The sequence below is a fragment of the Zerene cesonia genome, chromosome 26, assembly GCF_012273895.1.
Source record: "Zerene cesonia ecotype Mississippi chromosome 26, Zerene_cesonia_1.1, whole genome shotgun sequence".
NCBI classification, from domain to species: Eukaryota; Metazoa; Arthropoda; class Insecta; order Lepidoptera; family Pieridae; genus Zerene; species Zerene cesonia.
Genome location: NC_052127.1, coordinates 3,985,169 through 4,000,852, shown reverse-complemented (window position 1 = coordinate 4,000,852; position 15,684 = coordinate 3,985,169). Strand labels below are relative to the sequence as shown.

At 33.8% G+C, this 15,684-nt stretch overlaps 2 protein-coding genes across 4 annotated transcripts in view; one reads left to right on the top strand and one right to left on the bottom strand.

The window, feature by feature from the left end:
- Positions 1–14,216, top strand: part of LOC119837064 (MTOR-associated protein MEAK7) — a 19,126-nt gene extending 4,910 nt beyond the window's left edge. For all 3 annotated transcript variants that reach the window (XM_038362556.1, XM_038362557.1, XM_038362555.1), the window contains exons 3-11: positions 4,810–4,942; positions 5,388–5,479; positions 6,345–6,541; positions 6,860–6,996; positions 8,312–8,458; positions 8,786–9,012; positions 9,475–9,660; positions 10,955–11,074; positions 11,567–14,216. In XM_038362556.1, the coding sequence (XP_038218484.1) occupies positions 4,810–4,942; positions 5,388–5,479; positions 6,345–6,541; positions 6,860–6,996; positions 8,312–8,458; positions 8,786–9,012; positions 9,475–9,660; positions 10,955–11,065 (1,230 nt within the window). In that variant the 3' untranslated portion in view covers positions 11,066–11,074; positions 11,567–14,216. The remainder of the gene's footprint in view (positions 1–4,809; positions 4,943–5,387; positions 5,480–6,344; positions 6,542–6,859; positions 6,997–8,311; positions 8,459–8,785; positions 9,013–9,474; positions 9,661–10,954; positions 11,075–11,566) is intronic.
- Positions 14,217–14,965: 749 nt separating this feature from the next.
- LOC119837181 (zinc finger protein SNAI1-like) overlaps positions 14,966–15,684 on the bottom strand; it is a 3,894-nt gene continuing 3,175 nt past the window's right edge. The window contains exons 4-5 of the mRNA XM_038362705.1: positions 15,526–15,657; positions 14,966–15,143 (exon numbers count right to left, since the gene is read on the bottom strand). Coding sequence (XP_038218633.1) covers positions 14,966–15,143; positions 15,526–15,657 — 310 coding nt within the window. The remainder of the gene's footprint in view (positions 15,144–15,525; positions 15,658–15,684) is intronic.

Below are 15,684 nucleotides of genomic sequence, written 5' to 3'. Positions count from 1 at the left end.
AAAAAGCGTTTCAATTTGTTGGAGCTTTTAAATATTCGTGTCGATAGAACACTCATAAAGTGTTTACGAAAACTTCGATAAACTTTACGGTAAATCAATATAATAGATAAATGTTCTAGAAAGATTGCTAAAAAAAAATCTGCACAATATTGAACAGAACATATGCATCGTGTCGTCTTTGATATTTTGAAACCACTTTGGAGTTAAAAATTTAACTTAGGAAATCAGAATATCCTATCACTGGATCGCTAGTGCCCCGGTATAGTACATTTATAGCTTATAGCACTCAGGGGACATGTACATATCCAACGGTGAAAGAATTTTCTACTTCTTTAGATTAAAGTGTTCAAATAAATCAATTCTTTGACTTTAAATTTATTTATGCTATTATAGTGAAATCGCGTGTCCCCTAGTGGGATATGGGGCAGATGATATACATCTGCTTCACTGACAGACTGACAGACTTCTATTTTCTTTATGGACAAGTAGGTGATCAGCCTGCTGTGTACTGCCAGATCGAGACATTTTTTTTGTGTGTCTCCACCGGGATTCGAACCCATCTACGTCGCTTCTACGCTCACGCGTTAACCACTATACCAAGGAATCGGTCAATTATACTATTATAAGTTTGTATAATAGAAGAAATCTAAATGCAGTTCGAATTGTAAAACGAAAAACAAAGCTTTTCCTCGATGGTTTTTGTGCTTTAATAAATGGTAGATAACTACCTAAATTAGAGCTCTTTGACCATTTCAACCAATATGCAAATTAAATCTCTTAAGAACTTATTAAATTAAAACCTACAAGTACATCTGAGTCAGTCGATACAACGTTAGCTCGTATTACCTAGTCGTAACACGGGGAATGTTTGCACATTTTGATTTATTGCTCACTAAATCGACGTGCTGGCGTAAATTTTCGCAGATTAAAATAGAATTATAACACGAGCGGTATGTGAATCGATTTAAAACAATCGAATCGTTTGCGCAGGAAGGAAATTGTGGGCGGTACAAAGGAGCTCGATTAAGGACTGAAGACTGACAGGAATTTTTATGGAGCTTTTATAGTGATGCATCTATCTGTCTTATAGTATGGTAGACACTAGACTCAGAATGGTAGATTTGTAATTGCGAATTTTACTAATACTTTAATGTGGGATTTTATAAGTATGATGTGTATTCATCGAGATGTCTTGCAGCTATATTTTGCGGAAATAGCTGTCTCCAAGAAAATATATATTATTTATACGTTTAGTTGCATTACCAACATTTTTGAAGCGAGGTTCTCATGAACTTGTGGAAACATCTCATGTATTTGATATTATTGACCACTAGAATACAGTATGCAAAAAGCTCACATCAGAAATTTACCATTGAAAAGAACTTACATATCAAAGATTGATATTGAGTCATTACTTCAATAGAAAACAAACAAGGTAAAACGATATATGTATAGAACAGGTGAGGGTGTGTTTGCTCGTTAATGGCACCCCTCCGACCTCGAGAAACTTATGTTTATTTGCCAGACAGACAATTGTCCCAGCTATACTATTGAGTTTATTCTTCGGAGGTTTTGTCTTTGCAATCAGAATTCAGTCCAATCAATACAGAAGCTATTGATATGAGCTGAATGGAGATATCGTTCTCGGGAACAGATTGCTTGCGATAGAAACGTAAACTGACGGTTATATTTAACGGGCTCTTTCAGATATATATTTTTTTCAAGGCCCTTTCTTGGCTTCTTCTAATTTGTCTACTATTATCACTACCTTAGGTATCTTAACTCAAAAGCTATTTCGCTAAAATCCAATGTACCCCAAACCTTTATAGTTAAATTTGATCAAGTAATGTTTATTTACCCTATTCCTAAAATATATTTATAAAAAATCCATAATAGTATAACTCGTATATTATGAAAACGATACAACTATTTATCAATTTCACTCAATAAATTCGACCCAGTACCAAATTATCATTGAACGTTGGTTTCGTTTTAAGCCGCATCAAAGCGTCCGCCGACAGAACAAAAGAAATCGCGTATTGTTAAATTACACCAGTTATTTCTGGGCAGAATGTTTATCGGATCGAATTAACTTTACGTCACTCGCTGAAAGCATTTTGAACCAGACAAGGCTTAAAGCTTATTAAATGCAATGAATGAGAAAGCACGCTCAAACACAACCTAAGAACTTTTATTCATCTTAATTTTATAACTATTTATAGATACGCATTATAGCCTTATAATACGCCTTATAAATCGTTTAAAAGTTGAACTTTAGATTGATAAGTTTTAGAATAGGAGGCCATGTGAGTAAAGAAATAGACTGGTATGGATGGGGAAAAGGAAACGGACTTCCGGCCTAAATATGTCCTAGTTGCGAAATTACTAATAAATTTAGCACATTTTTATGGACGTAGTTGCAACTGTGTTACGACGATTATTGCTTTCTAGTTTATTGTTTGCAATCCAAGCTCAGTAGTTTGTTAGCGTAAAATATCTTGAAATTTTAAAATTAATTACATCAAAAAATTTCGGCTCTACAGATTTCAGGTGTCATAAGTCAGCCAATTTACCGTGTACATGGATTTATATTCACTAAATTGAAGCATAAATTATTATGAAAGATGTAAACATGACGAGCGATCGGAAGCACACTGTTTATTTTGCCTTCAAACAATAGAGGGAAAAATGTTTATATTTCGATGTGGCGATTTCATGAACTGAGCGATTTTTCGTATCCTATTTCATCGTAGGATTGCTCTGTAGAATGTGTGGTGGTGTATTTGTTTAAACAACACGTATACGAGTATTATATAAGAATTACACACATTGGTCTGAAGTCAGTGGTCTCTCACGACAGCTCGGTCTTTGAGACTGAAAATACTGTGGAATTTTGCTTTCTTAGACATATACAAGCAATTCTCTTTTCGAAATTTTTACTTATCAAACTAAACAACAGCAATATGCAAGGGAATAAATGCCTTATTTCAAACTGTTAACGTTCCATTTGCAGGCAATTTTTAAAACATTTCCCTCCGTGTAATATAAAATCCGGGACGACCGGAACGTTATTGACATGCATAATAATCAGTGCACTAGATATACACATTAAATAGGTAATTAATTCCCATTAATTTATGTACGTAAATCGCTTTGCCGGATACCATCAGTATCAGACACCACACGTATTATGTTAGCGAGGTGCGCTGAAGAAAACCATACCTAGGACATAAATATTTAATGCTGATGTGAGATATTGGACGGATTTTTCTCGCGTTTGCTTGAATATTAGGTAGCTTTATAGTAATCTCACATTGTGTTCTATCGAAGAGTTGACATGACTGTCTTTATTTGCTTAGTAAGTATGGCCATTCGAAACGTAGGTCGGTTGAGAGGCGCGCAATGCTCTCAGAAACTAGATTTTAAGTTGTAAGTTTGGAGGAGAGATAGTCGATTGTGGATGTGATCTTTATGATGTTTTGTAACTGTTAAGACATGAATATGAATAAGGCGTATATTTAGGTCTTAATTTATAAAATAATTGAAAAATAATAAAATATATAGTAATAAATACATAGTTAAAGTTAATTAATGAAATCTAACTTGACGAATAAATTTAAAAGTAGATCGTTGGTATTAAATACACATGTTATGGCAGAACGAGTCAAAGTCATTAAAAAATCATAAAGCAGTTATGTTCCGAGAATAAACTGAGATTATTAATTACATTGCACTTATTCTATTTTCATTTCATATGAACTAGTTCGCTCTAAATATTTTGTATGTTAAATACAATGTTTTATGGGTTATTTTACACTTTTTACGGCTTCGTACATTATCTTTTTGATGAAAATGAAAGTACTCATGTCAATGAATTAGAAGAATAAATAAAACTATTATAAACTACCATACCAATGAGATAACTATTAATTATACTCATGTATATATGAATTTTTATATTATCGTAGAATTTGGTCTCTGCTTTTGAAAACTTAAAAAGGTTTCATAAAATTGTTATATTTCTTCGAAGGATTTTCTCATGTACTCGTATCATCAGAAGGGTTTTTAAAGTAGTCTCCTATAAATTGATTTAAAACGTGATTATCAGATCATGTATATCGACTTTTTATAAATTTGCGATAATCGATCGTGTATTTTATACGATCGTATAGAAGATTTATTAGCGCTAGTGATCGAACATTTTGGACAAACATCTGTCACGTGTTTTCGATTTGTTGTAAATATATATTTATACTTTGTAACTGTGAAAGGAATAAATAATTTTTCACGTATCTCAGGCGTATGGAATATATTCATCTAGATAATGAGTAAGCGTCTGCAGTAAGAACAAAAATCGATCAAGTAGTCTCGCGTCACTTCGGGTTCCGTACAAATATGTTAAGAAAAAATAGTTGGCCCATCCAATTAATGACCGTGCAAAGTATTGCTTAACCTCGATTTTTTTATTTTATGTAATAACGGTTCATAAGATACTGGTGACATAAAGACGGACGGACGGACAGACAGACAAAGACAGATCAAATTCTTAGTAATGAGGTTCCATTGTACCCTTCGGGTACAGAAAACGATCAATGATTTTATATAATATATTCAATCCAAATCGCTCGTTGGATCATCAAATACACGGTGAAAATGTTCAATAAATAATTAATAGGTATATTTACACACAAATAAGGAAATAACGTATAAAAATTATATATTTGGGTTCACCCATTGTAGAGGGACAGAGTCATTTGTTTACTCATATTACTACAACAAATCTAAAATATCCTGTACGCTATGTTGCAGAAATTCTGGGGTCCGCAGATAGACCCGAGGTTGGCGCAGTATCTGTCAAATTTTCTCTTCGGCTCCGGTCAGCAGAAATCGCCGACGGTCGACTTCAATCGCTTCGCAGAACTGTATGTGTTTAACGTGAGAGGTATGTTGGTTTGTCAGCGCTTAGATACGATAATTCTTAAATATATAGTATCGATTTAATGATTAAGCTATAAATAAACAATCTATCGAAAAAAAATTTTGCTTTTGTTGTGTAATGTGTCTCTTAAAATAATATAATCATCTCCTTGGTACATTAATTTTTTGTTTTATTTAATAAATCTTAATCAGGCACAATTAATTGATCAGTGAAACGGATGTACATAATCTGCCCCATACTCCACTAGGGGATACGGGACTTCACTTTTTTTTAATCAGACACAAACAATGGTACTCAAATATACAAACAACAAAATGTACATATAAAACTTTATTCAGACTGACGAGTCGACCTTGGTAGTTCGGTCTATTTGCCCCAATATGGCAAAGACCGTTTCCTTCCAGTCCTCTTTTTTACCATACTTATAGATAAAGTACCATTATTACAGGTACAGTGGACGAGAGAATGACTGTGACATACAACTGCCTCGGCAAGGATTACAATGAGGAAATCGAATTGCCGTATCAGCTGCTAAAAGAGGTATGTTATAGCGATCGCGGTGAGGTTAACTGGTGTTTTATGCGCCAGTTGTATACGTGTGGAAACATCGAGGCAATGTGGCTCTCTAGTATAGAATTGTTAATGGCCCGAGTCATGGTCGGTCGAAATGTATCGTATGTATGCGATGGTTTGAGTGGTTAGTAATAATGAATTACTTGCAGAGTATTGTACGATTTGAATACAAAATCAATTCATCAATAAACGTAAGCCAAGATCTCAGTATGGTACAACTCCTAATTATTATATGGGACTAAATGAAAACAGTAATACATACACAAAAATTATCACGTCAGTCCTTTACAACGCGCGCAGTTTTCGAGTATCCAAAAAAAAAAAACCAGTCTAATTTCGAACCTCTTTTGTTTTTAAGAACGTCGATTGAAAAAGATATTTATAGATTTCACATAGGGAAAATAAAACTCAATATGGGGTTTTTCCCTTGATAGGTCGAACTATTATCCTTCTTTGTTATCCGCTAAGCGAGTGAAGTGTATATTTTTTTAAAGTCACATTCGAATATCGAACACGTTTTTTATATCAGCCGAAAGACAATTTAACAACAAACATATCCTACTTATATAATACTATAAATGCGAAAGTTTATAAGGATGTGTGTGTGTTTGTTGCTCTTTCACGCAAAAACTACTGAACCGATTGCAATGAAATTTGGTACGTACGGTACGTCCGGTACGCTGGACAACTGGAAGAACACATAGGCAACATTTTATCCCGATATTCCTACGGGATACAGACTTATGCGGGTGAAACCGCGGGACGCAGCTAGTTAGTTTATATTTAGTAGCATCATTTCGATTCATTAACCAATATCAGACGCAACTTGCAGTTTTGCGAGAGCATCGTGTCCACTTACATCAAGATCGTCAAGTCGTCGTCATCGAAACGCGTTCGAGTGTGGATAGACAAGGGGTTCAGAGCCAGCGCATCATATGTGCAAGCCCTGGGGGAGGCTGTGGCCGCAACTATTGGTGGCGATCTCGACTCGCCGCACCATCATTGTAACGCCCAGCAGCTTTCCAAGTGGTGAGATAAATAGGTTTTTATATACAGAGTACGAGTTGTAATTTTATCTCTTTTCCTTAAGTACAGGCTATATTTCTTATTGCTGTTCACGTAACTTTTGTTCTCGTAACTTCTGCTCTTGTTACTTCTGTTCTTGTAACTTCTGTTCTCGTAACTTCTGCTCTTGTTACTTCTGCTCTTGTTACTTCTGTTCTCGTAACTTCTGTTCTCGTAACTTCTGTTCTCGTAACTTCTGTTCTTGTTACTTCTGTTCTTGTTACTTCTGTTCTTGTAATTTCTGTTCTCTCGATCGAATCGATGGTGTCCGTTCACTTACAGGCTACAAACCAACATACTATTGAAGCAACTAGCGGAACTGGTGTTCGTGAATCTCTACGGTATAAACAAGCGCTCTGGTGATGAAAGTCCCACACCGCTACCACCAGCACCGGCCTCGCTGCTACCAGCGCCTGATGGTGAGAAACCACTGCCGTTAGATTTTAATCTACTGCTTTTTCTGACGGACCGTAACAAATTTAAATATGGAAATAAAAGTATCTGATGTATCTGATGTACGATTTTTTAAAAATTATCCTTTAATAATTATTTTTCATATTTACCTTATCGATTTATCGCCTCACGAATCTAATTAAAATCGTTTGAGCCATTTCGTACATTCATATTATATACAAAAATTTAAAGTTTTGTGGTCTCTGTATACACTCTATTATAACTTATTTAATAATGGTCTTATTTGATGTGTAATCTGTATGGGAAAATTAATCATAATTGGGTCACTCATTTCGGAGTACATCTACACTAATATTATAAAGAAGAAAACTTTGTTTGTTTGTTAGGTTGTAATGAATAGGCTCAAAAACTACTGGACCGATTTTAAAAATTCTTTCACCATTCGAAAGCTACATTATCCACGAGTATCATAGACTATATTTTATTTTGGAAAAAAATAGGGTTCCGTATTAACATATCTTTATTGAAACATCCAAACCAGTATACCTATAAAGCTGAAGGGTTAGTAAGTTCGTTTGATATTATTTTAACTCAAATATATAACTCTAATCGCAATAATTCAGATATTCAACTGGACAGCTATATATTATAAAGCTGAAGAGTTTGTTCGTTTGTTTGTTTGAACGTTCTAATCTTAGGAACTACTGGTCCGCTTTGAATTCTTTCAGTTTTAGATGCCCTACAATAAAAGTATTGAGGGAGAATTTGGGCTTTATATGTACCACGGGCGAAGCCGGGGCGGACAGCTAGTACAGTATAAAGTTAATATCCACCGTCGCATTGTTATTCACAGCTTATTGATCTGTTTTGTTTAGATTATAATCTAATATTTATGATGTTTATCAATCGTTTAATATGACGTGGGGCAGATGGAAAAATTACATTAAAAAATATGAAATAGACCAGAAGACTCAATATAAGTATTTGGTGAAACCGGTTCTCAATTTATTTATTTATTTATTTATTTATTTATTATACTTTATTGCTCTGGAAAAATTACAAATTGAGACTTATTCTAGGTGACATTATAACAAATGGCGGTCTTACCGCTAAATAGCGATTTCTTCCAGACAACCGGTTGCACTGAGAGCAGTTAAAGTAGAGGATAGGAGTTGGGAAAGTGTATATAAAAATACATATATCATAATATATTTATACACACAAATATAGATGTTAATAGCCTACATACATGAAAAGAAAGTATTTTAGTGTAAATAATGAAATATATTTCGTACACTTAAAGTATTACGACGTTTCTAGGCCTCGAAGCAATGCCAGACTATCCAGCGTTTATCGATTTATCGCATATAGTCTGGATCAACAGTCACTTGCCTCAGAAGTACCAACATAAGTGGCGCTTTCTATTTTCCTCCCACATTCACGGCGAGTCCTTTTCCACGATGGCCGGTGAGTGCAGACATGTATATAAATCAGTTTTAATTGTTTAATGTCAAACTCAAATTTTAAATTTTAAGATGGATTAATCAAAATTATTTATTTGTATTTGTATATTCTTGGAAACCTATGCTGATTGATGAATATGGAAGAATTTATTTATTTTTTATTACTGCTTAAACATTAGCTTTGCCTTGCACCATAAATGAATATTTTTATGGGTTAGATACTTTATCCGCAAGAAATTCACCAATTAATGTCATTCGTTATGAACACACACCAAAATAAAACCACAACCAAAAACAACTTTACTTAGCCTTCTATCCAACGCGCATCCAGGCCGGATCCAGGATCAGGGTCCGTCAGTGCTGATCATAGAAGACAACAGCGGCTACATTTTCGGGGGCTTCGCCACCGCCTCGTGGGCCTGGAGCCCCAACTGGACGGGGACCGATGAAGCGTTCCTGTTCACGTGCGCGCCGCGCATGAGGATGTACCCGGCCACTAGCTACAACGACCACTACCAGTATATGAACCACCATACGAAGACGCTGCCTAATGGAATGGTGAGGCTTAGTTAACGTTCAATCACGGTACGGCGCGGTATGGCACGCGATGGGACAGTATGGCTTGGCATGGCATGGCACGGCAGTGACCCCGCCTAGTCGGAACAAACGAAACTTCGGCACGGCCGTGCCATACTGTTCTCGTAGCAATTCAGGCTATACCCGACTCTGTAAAACTTTGTTGCTTTATTGTTTTTGTAGCTAGATAGTAAAGTACATAACCTCATGTTATTTGTCAACCATCATCTCAAATATAATGAGAATGAAAAAGTAAAAAAAGTGAAATAGAATATACTATGGAAGCACATAGGCTACTTTTTGTTCGGGTACCACGCGTGTGAAGCCGCGGTATCAACTATAAATATATATATTTTAGCTATACAATCAGGCGAAATCCACTATATATTATTTAAACATCGTTAAATTGAAAAAAAAAAATTGAAAAGAAAACATTTTTTCCAGCTAATGGGCGGGCAGCTGGAATTCGGCGGAATCTGGATTCCAGCGGAACCGTTCGGCGAGGGCTCCTCGGCGGAGTCGTGTTCCACGTTCCGCGGCTACCGGCGGCTCAGCAAGGAGCCGCACTTCCGCATCCGCAGCATCGAGGTGTGGGGCGTGGGGGACAAGCCCGCTTTGGACAAGGATGAGGTCGGTTACTCTACTATCAGTATAATTGACACTTTTTTAGAGCCTAAAACCTAGCTAGGTTAGTCGTTAAACTCGAACTCAAGCGTTCATTCAATACTAGTTTATGCCCGCGGATTCGCACGAATTAAATTTGCAGTAATTATTCCATAATTGAGAGTAATAGATAGTATTATACATATAAACCGTCCTGTTGAATCACTCTATCTATTAAAAAAAAACTCCCATCAAAATCCGTTGCGAAATGTTAAAGATTTAAACATACATAGGGACAGACAGCGAGAGTGACTTTTTTATACTTTATAGTGATACTATAAGAGTTCTTCTAAAAGCGCTCATTAAACAGTTTTATCATTTGTTCAAAAAGCAGTTAAATAAAATAATTATTACATCAATATTATGCTTTTAAATTAATTAATTAAGTTAGTAATTATTAAATTGATTTATTCGGCATACAACGTTCGCAGCACGAGGTCGTGTCGCAAAAGAGTAGCGTGTTCGAAGCGCACAAGTCCGAAATGAACTTTATGCATATGTTAGGAAAGCCGCTCTATAGCGAAGATTTGCCAGAAGTTTCCTGAAATGTCTGGTAACATTGTATAATATGTAGGTTACCATATAATTGGGTCGTGGGAAGTAATTTTTAATCGAATTGTAGTCTTTGTTTTAGATTACTTGAAATTTTGAAAGTGTTATGTTTTTTAATTTTTAGTTTTATAGCATTGAAATGCTTTATAAATGAGAAATTTTTGAAAGAATAGAAAAAATTTGATCACGAGGCAGGATTCGAACCTGCGTTTCTTGCCTAACCGTAGCAAGAAACGCTGGTTCGAATCCTGCCTCGTGATCAAATTTTTTCTATTCTTTCAAAAATTTCTCAGTGTTATGTTTTGTTAAATTGTATGTAATCGTTGCGTATGAAAGTTTTAAGTAGGATACAGTTTTGTGAATAGAATATAATGAGACACATTGAAATTTGTATGTATATTTATTTAGTTATTGATAATTGTAGTTTAAAAGGTTAGATTATATGTTTGTTACCTATGATATATCAAATAAGATCCCAAGAAGTATATTTTTTCCTATTTAATATTTTCTTTTGTTTCATTTCACGCATTTAATAATGATAGACTTAAAACGGGTATTCACCCCGTGAACGCGCTCGCCGTAAAGTATTCCCACACACTACACCACACCACACTAATAAAATGAGTACTTTGTTTAGTGCAACGCAAAATAGCTCATAAACATAAGGTGTTAAAGTTCATTTTCCATTAATTGCAATCGTAAATTACAGGACGAACGCGATACGAGCATACTGGACGCGAATCCGGAGGCCAAAGCTATATTGGACATGGCGGGTCGCACCAGGCACAGTGACGGCATTCGCGAGGAACCCCCGTTATAATGCCCATAGGTATATCTTATTAAATTACTAGCGATCCGCACGGTTTCGCCCGTAGTACATATAAAGCATATATGACTCAGACCTCACTTATATACAACGGTCAAAGAATTTTTAATTCGGTCCAGTAGTTCCTTAGATATGCGAGTTCAAACAAACAAACTCTTCACCTTTTTACATATAATATAGTAAGAAACTTAGAATCTATACGGAAATTATGATCGCTAGCCTTTTTGCAATACATTAATTCGCACCCGTCAATTATTTTATGTGACAAAAACGCCCCATATGTCAATCACCCATACTAACTCTTAAGATGATAACAAACATTATTTTAAAAATGTAAACTACCAACTATATAACTAATATGTTTACACTGATATTATACAGAGGAATTTCTGTTAATTTTTGTTTTTGTATGCTTGTAACGTTTTAACGCAAAAACCATTGCACTGATTTCAAATATAATTTTATAGTAAAAGTAAATGAATGATATATTTTCAGGTGCGCGTGAAGGATCTAAATCAGCTTAATATAATTAATTTTAAGCAAAATCGCTATTGTGCAATATTAAATTGTAACATTGTATTGTTCTTATTTATTATCGTAATATAACTGTGTTCTATAATTTCTTAATAAAAGAAATGATAATTTTTAAGAAACAAACGTCAAAAACTACCATAGCGCTAGAAAACCACAAGGAAAAAGGATTTTTTTACATTATTGGAATGAAATTAAGTCTATTAAGTAAATTCTGTGGTTATACACCGATGATGTCAATAATAATTATTAGCACGACGTTGAGACAGATCTAGGTGCAAGGGGCGAAATTAACGAGCCCGACTTACATACGCCATATTGTTAGCAGCTCGGGACACTATGTAAGGGCTGCCGCGCATGTTTTAGACTAGTTTTTAATCATTTCTATATTATTTCCTGTTATTGAGTTGTGACAACCGCAACATTTTTAGCCTGGTACTACGAGATCAGCGGCGTTGTACTAATGTATGCTTTCTTTTATACTGATTACTGTTACTTCTTAGTTTCGGTCAGAGTTACTTTTCAATTCTTTTTTATATTGATAAAGAAAAGCTATTGAGCTTTTTTGACATTGTTTTTTTTTTGTTAATTAATTAATTTACCTCTTAGGTTTTATTTATTTCTCAGTATGAATCAACGCTAATTATAAAATAGTTTTACAATGCTTGTATGTAATACGTAAGTTATATGAACAGGCAGTGCCAATATATACTTGTACGATTTTAAATTATAGATTTTTCTATACATTCAAAAAAATAAATGATCATTCAATTTTTTAACCTGCAATGTCACTATTATATGTATCCAAAAGAGTACGACAGTACTTTAAGCCTGTGAGTTTTATTATTAGAACATTGTGTATTCATTGTAATCATTAATTAATTACGTGCCTTTTGTGTGTAGTAAAAATGATTATTTTATATCTCTGTATAGACCTTTATCGAGATCGTTAGAACATATTTTCCTAATGTGATTTTGTATTGTAATAAATAAATATATCGCACGCAATACGCGAAACGCACACGTTGTTAAGTATATTGTTATAATTAATAGAAATTAAACATTTACGTATGTCGATTTTTGCATAATATTAAGTATATATGCATTTATGCATATTAAAAGATTAATGATTAAGTCTTAACAGTGCATTGAATATTTAAACGTACTAAAAGTATTTTAAATGTATAGTATCATTGGAAAATTATAGATAAAAAATATCCTACAGGCCCATAGTGCAACTAGCATAGGGGGCGTTTGCGGAAATACGTTTGCTTCTTAAATTATTTTATATTGTCTATGTTCTGTTTTTTAAAAGCTGGAGTAGTAACTTCCTAGAAAGTCTTTGTCCTTTTTTGTAGAAAATAACTTCGTACTTTTATTGAACCAAATTAGCGTTCAGGGTAAATATCCAATGATTTGAAACCTTTTTATAATTGCAATGTTAATGAACTAGTCAAACAAGGTAAGGTAGTGTATGAACCTACTGAATATCTTCATATCAAGCTGTTATACGAGGATAAATCTAAATTCGGAAAATCTAAAATGCCTTGAAAATTTAAGTAACTTTTTTTGGCTTTATGGCCAGACTATTTATGCCGAATACAAAATACCGTTCGGCAGAAAAAAAGATTAAGGTATAATTTATATATCAATAACGTGGTTGACGTTTTTGTTATTTTGTAGTCAATCTGTGCCAAAGGTTTAGAACCTAGTTTAAGCGGGAAAGTGAAAAATGAATTATGTTCAAGCTAGGCTGCTATTACTATAACCTTTTTTATTACAGCATAGAAAAAAAACAGTTTTTAAGAAGTTTTCATACAGTATGATTTGTCTGATATAGATATTGAAAATCCTTTGAGTTGAATTATGTTTTATTTTTGCTTATTATTTTTTTAGCAAGCTACATTCCTATGTACGTAAATTTTAGAATCCACTTTCCGGTGTTGGCTTTTGAAATTTTTAGATCTGGTATTTGATGTCGTAATGTTGTTACATCAAAAAATTCAGTATATTTTAGTAAAAATTTTGCTTTTTAAAATAATAATAATTTTACTATGATTTAAATAAGTATACGTGGTAACCTGTGTTATAAAAATATGTTATTTATAATGTTTATTGTGTCTTTGTACCTACGTATTAGTGAATTGCCTTACATATAACGTAATTAAGTTCGAAATTGCAACTTACTCCGTAAAATAAAATTCCTTATTTATCTAAAAGTATCACTGTTAATAATAGATGAATGTGGCTTAGTTACTAATAAGGGAATTTTTGAATGAATTGAAAATATATTATGCACCAGATGGATCGTTGTTTATGAACTGTTTGGAATATTTCTTTCGATGCAAAAGATCGCTTTTACGCAATCGGTCAAGTGAAAACTTTTTTTATAGGTTTATACAAATATTCTAATAATGTCTTCAAAAATATCGTCAATATCCATATTCTTATTTATATTTATGTCAATTCATTTATGTATTTATGTGATCGAACAGCAGCGGCAGATTATCTCGCTTGTTTAATGATTATGGTTCGTTTAGGCAGTAAATCGCTTTTAAGTGTTGAATGTTATATTTATTTTAGCGTAATGGTGTAAATAAAGTGATATGTGTAATGGTTTGTTTTATTAAAGTTCAGAATCCAAATATTATGTTAAGAATCAAACGAGAATTTTGTTGAAGGTATTATTATCTAAATTTTTAAAGAAACAAATTTAAATAATGGAAGGGATACCGTGATTGAGGCCCCTACCACTAGGCATAGCAAAAAAAGTATGACTCCTTCCTTAAATGTCATAAGATTAAATGTATATAAACGATTTTTAACACACATGAGAAGGAGGTTTCGTTCCCTCATCAATTTTTACTGGGAAAAATTTGATTTTGATGATTCTTTTTTTTTAAAGCCTCCTTCGTGTTGTACCATTCAAATTTTGTCTATATATATATATTTTTTTTTTGTTTAAAATAATGATGGTTCTACTAACATTAGATTGTCCTAGTGCCTATATAGTACAAGGAAACTAACTGAACATTACTGTAAATAAATAATAGTACATGCACAAATATTTATTTTTTTAAACTTAACAATTCTCAACCTTAATGCTATATTTTGAATAATGGGTAAATATCACTCCGCAAAAATAATGTGTTGCCGGCATTGGTCACAGGTTTTACATATCATTTATTGAACTAAATGCATGCTAAATGCTTGAAATAAAAACTTCAGTTTTATTCATTTGGTTCTTAAATAAAGTTTGAAAAAGCCTAATGTTACGATAAAATCAATGTGTATATTTTATCACATATATTAAGTCTTAAATAAAACCTTTTCTGTAATCTATGGTTTGTTTGCCATAGAGTACTAAACTTCTTCTTTCCTCTTACCCATAGACAAGTCTATGGGCTCTTCATTCCAATCGCTCTTAGCGACCTCTATAGCGGGCTTTGGTAACATATTTCTGTTACAAATCATCCCGTAAAGAGGGACCACATCTGATTTATTTGAATGACAGTTAGCGTGGGCTTGACGGGTGTTCATTCTGTAAATTATTTAAAGAATATTATTGTAAAAGAGCTAATAGGAATATTGTAGAGTTTTTTCTACAGTTGATCCTAGGCTAGCTATTAACATATTTTTACTAATGGTATACAGCTATGTGAGTGCGTTTTTGGAACAGCCAATTAATTGCTTTCATAGATTAACTTCTGCACTTCAGACAAGCGTCAAATCCCACAGTAAAATACGTTTATTTCAGTATCTAGAATATTTGGAAATGATGTTTGTTGTGCACTCAAAATTATTAAACCTTCTTTTACAAACAACTATAGTACAGTTCCTGGATTTTCTACGCTTATGAAGTATATATAATAGAATAGTAAATTAGACCTAGATAAAACTGGTGAAAATACAATAAATCTCACTTATACTTCTTGCACGCGTCAGCTCTATGCCTCTCGAGGTAGCGATTCTGGCTGAAAGCCTTGCCGCAGACTTGGCACCGCCACTGCCACGAGTGGTGGCCCCGAGTGCGCTGGTGTGCTCGGAGGTTGGAACTAATGTGATACGTTATTGGGAATCAT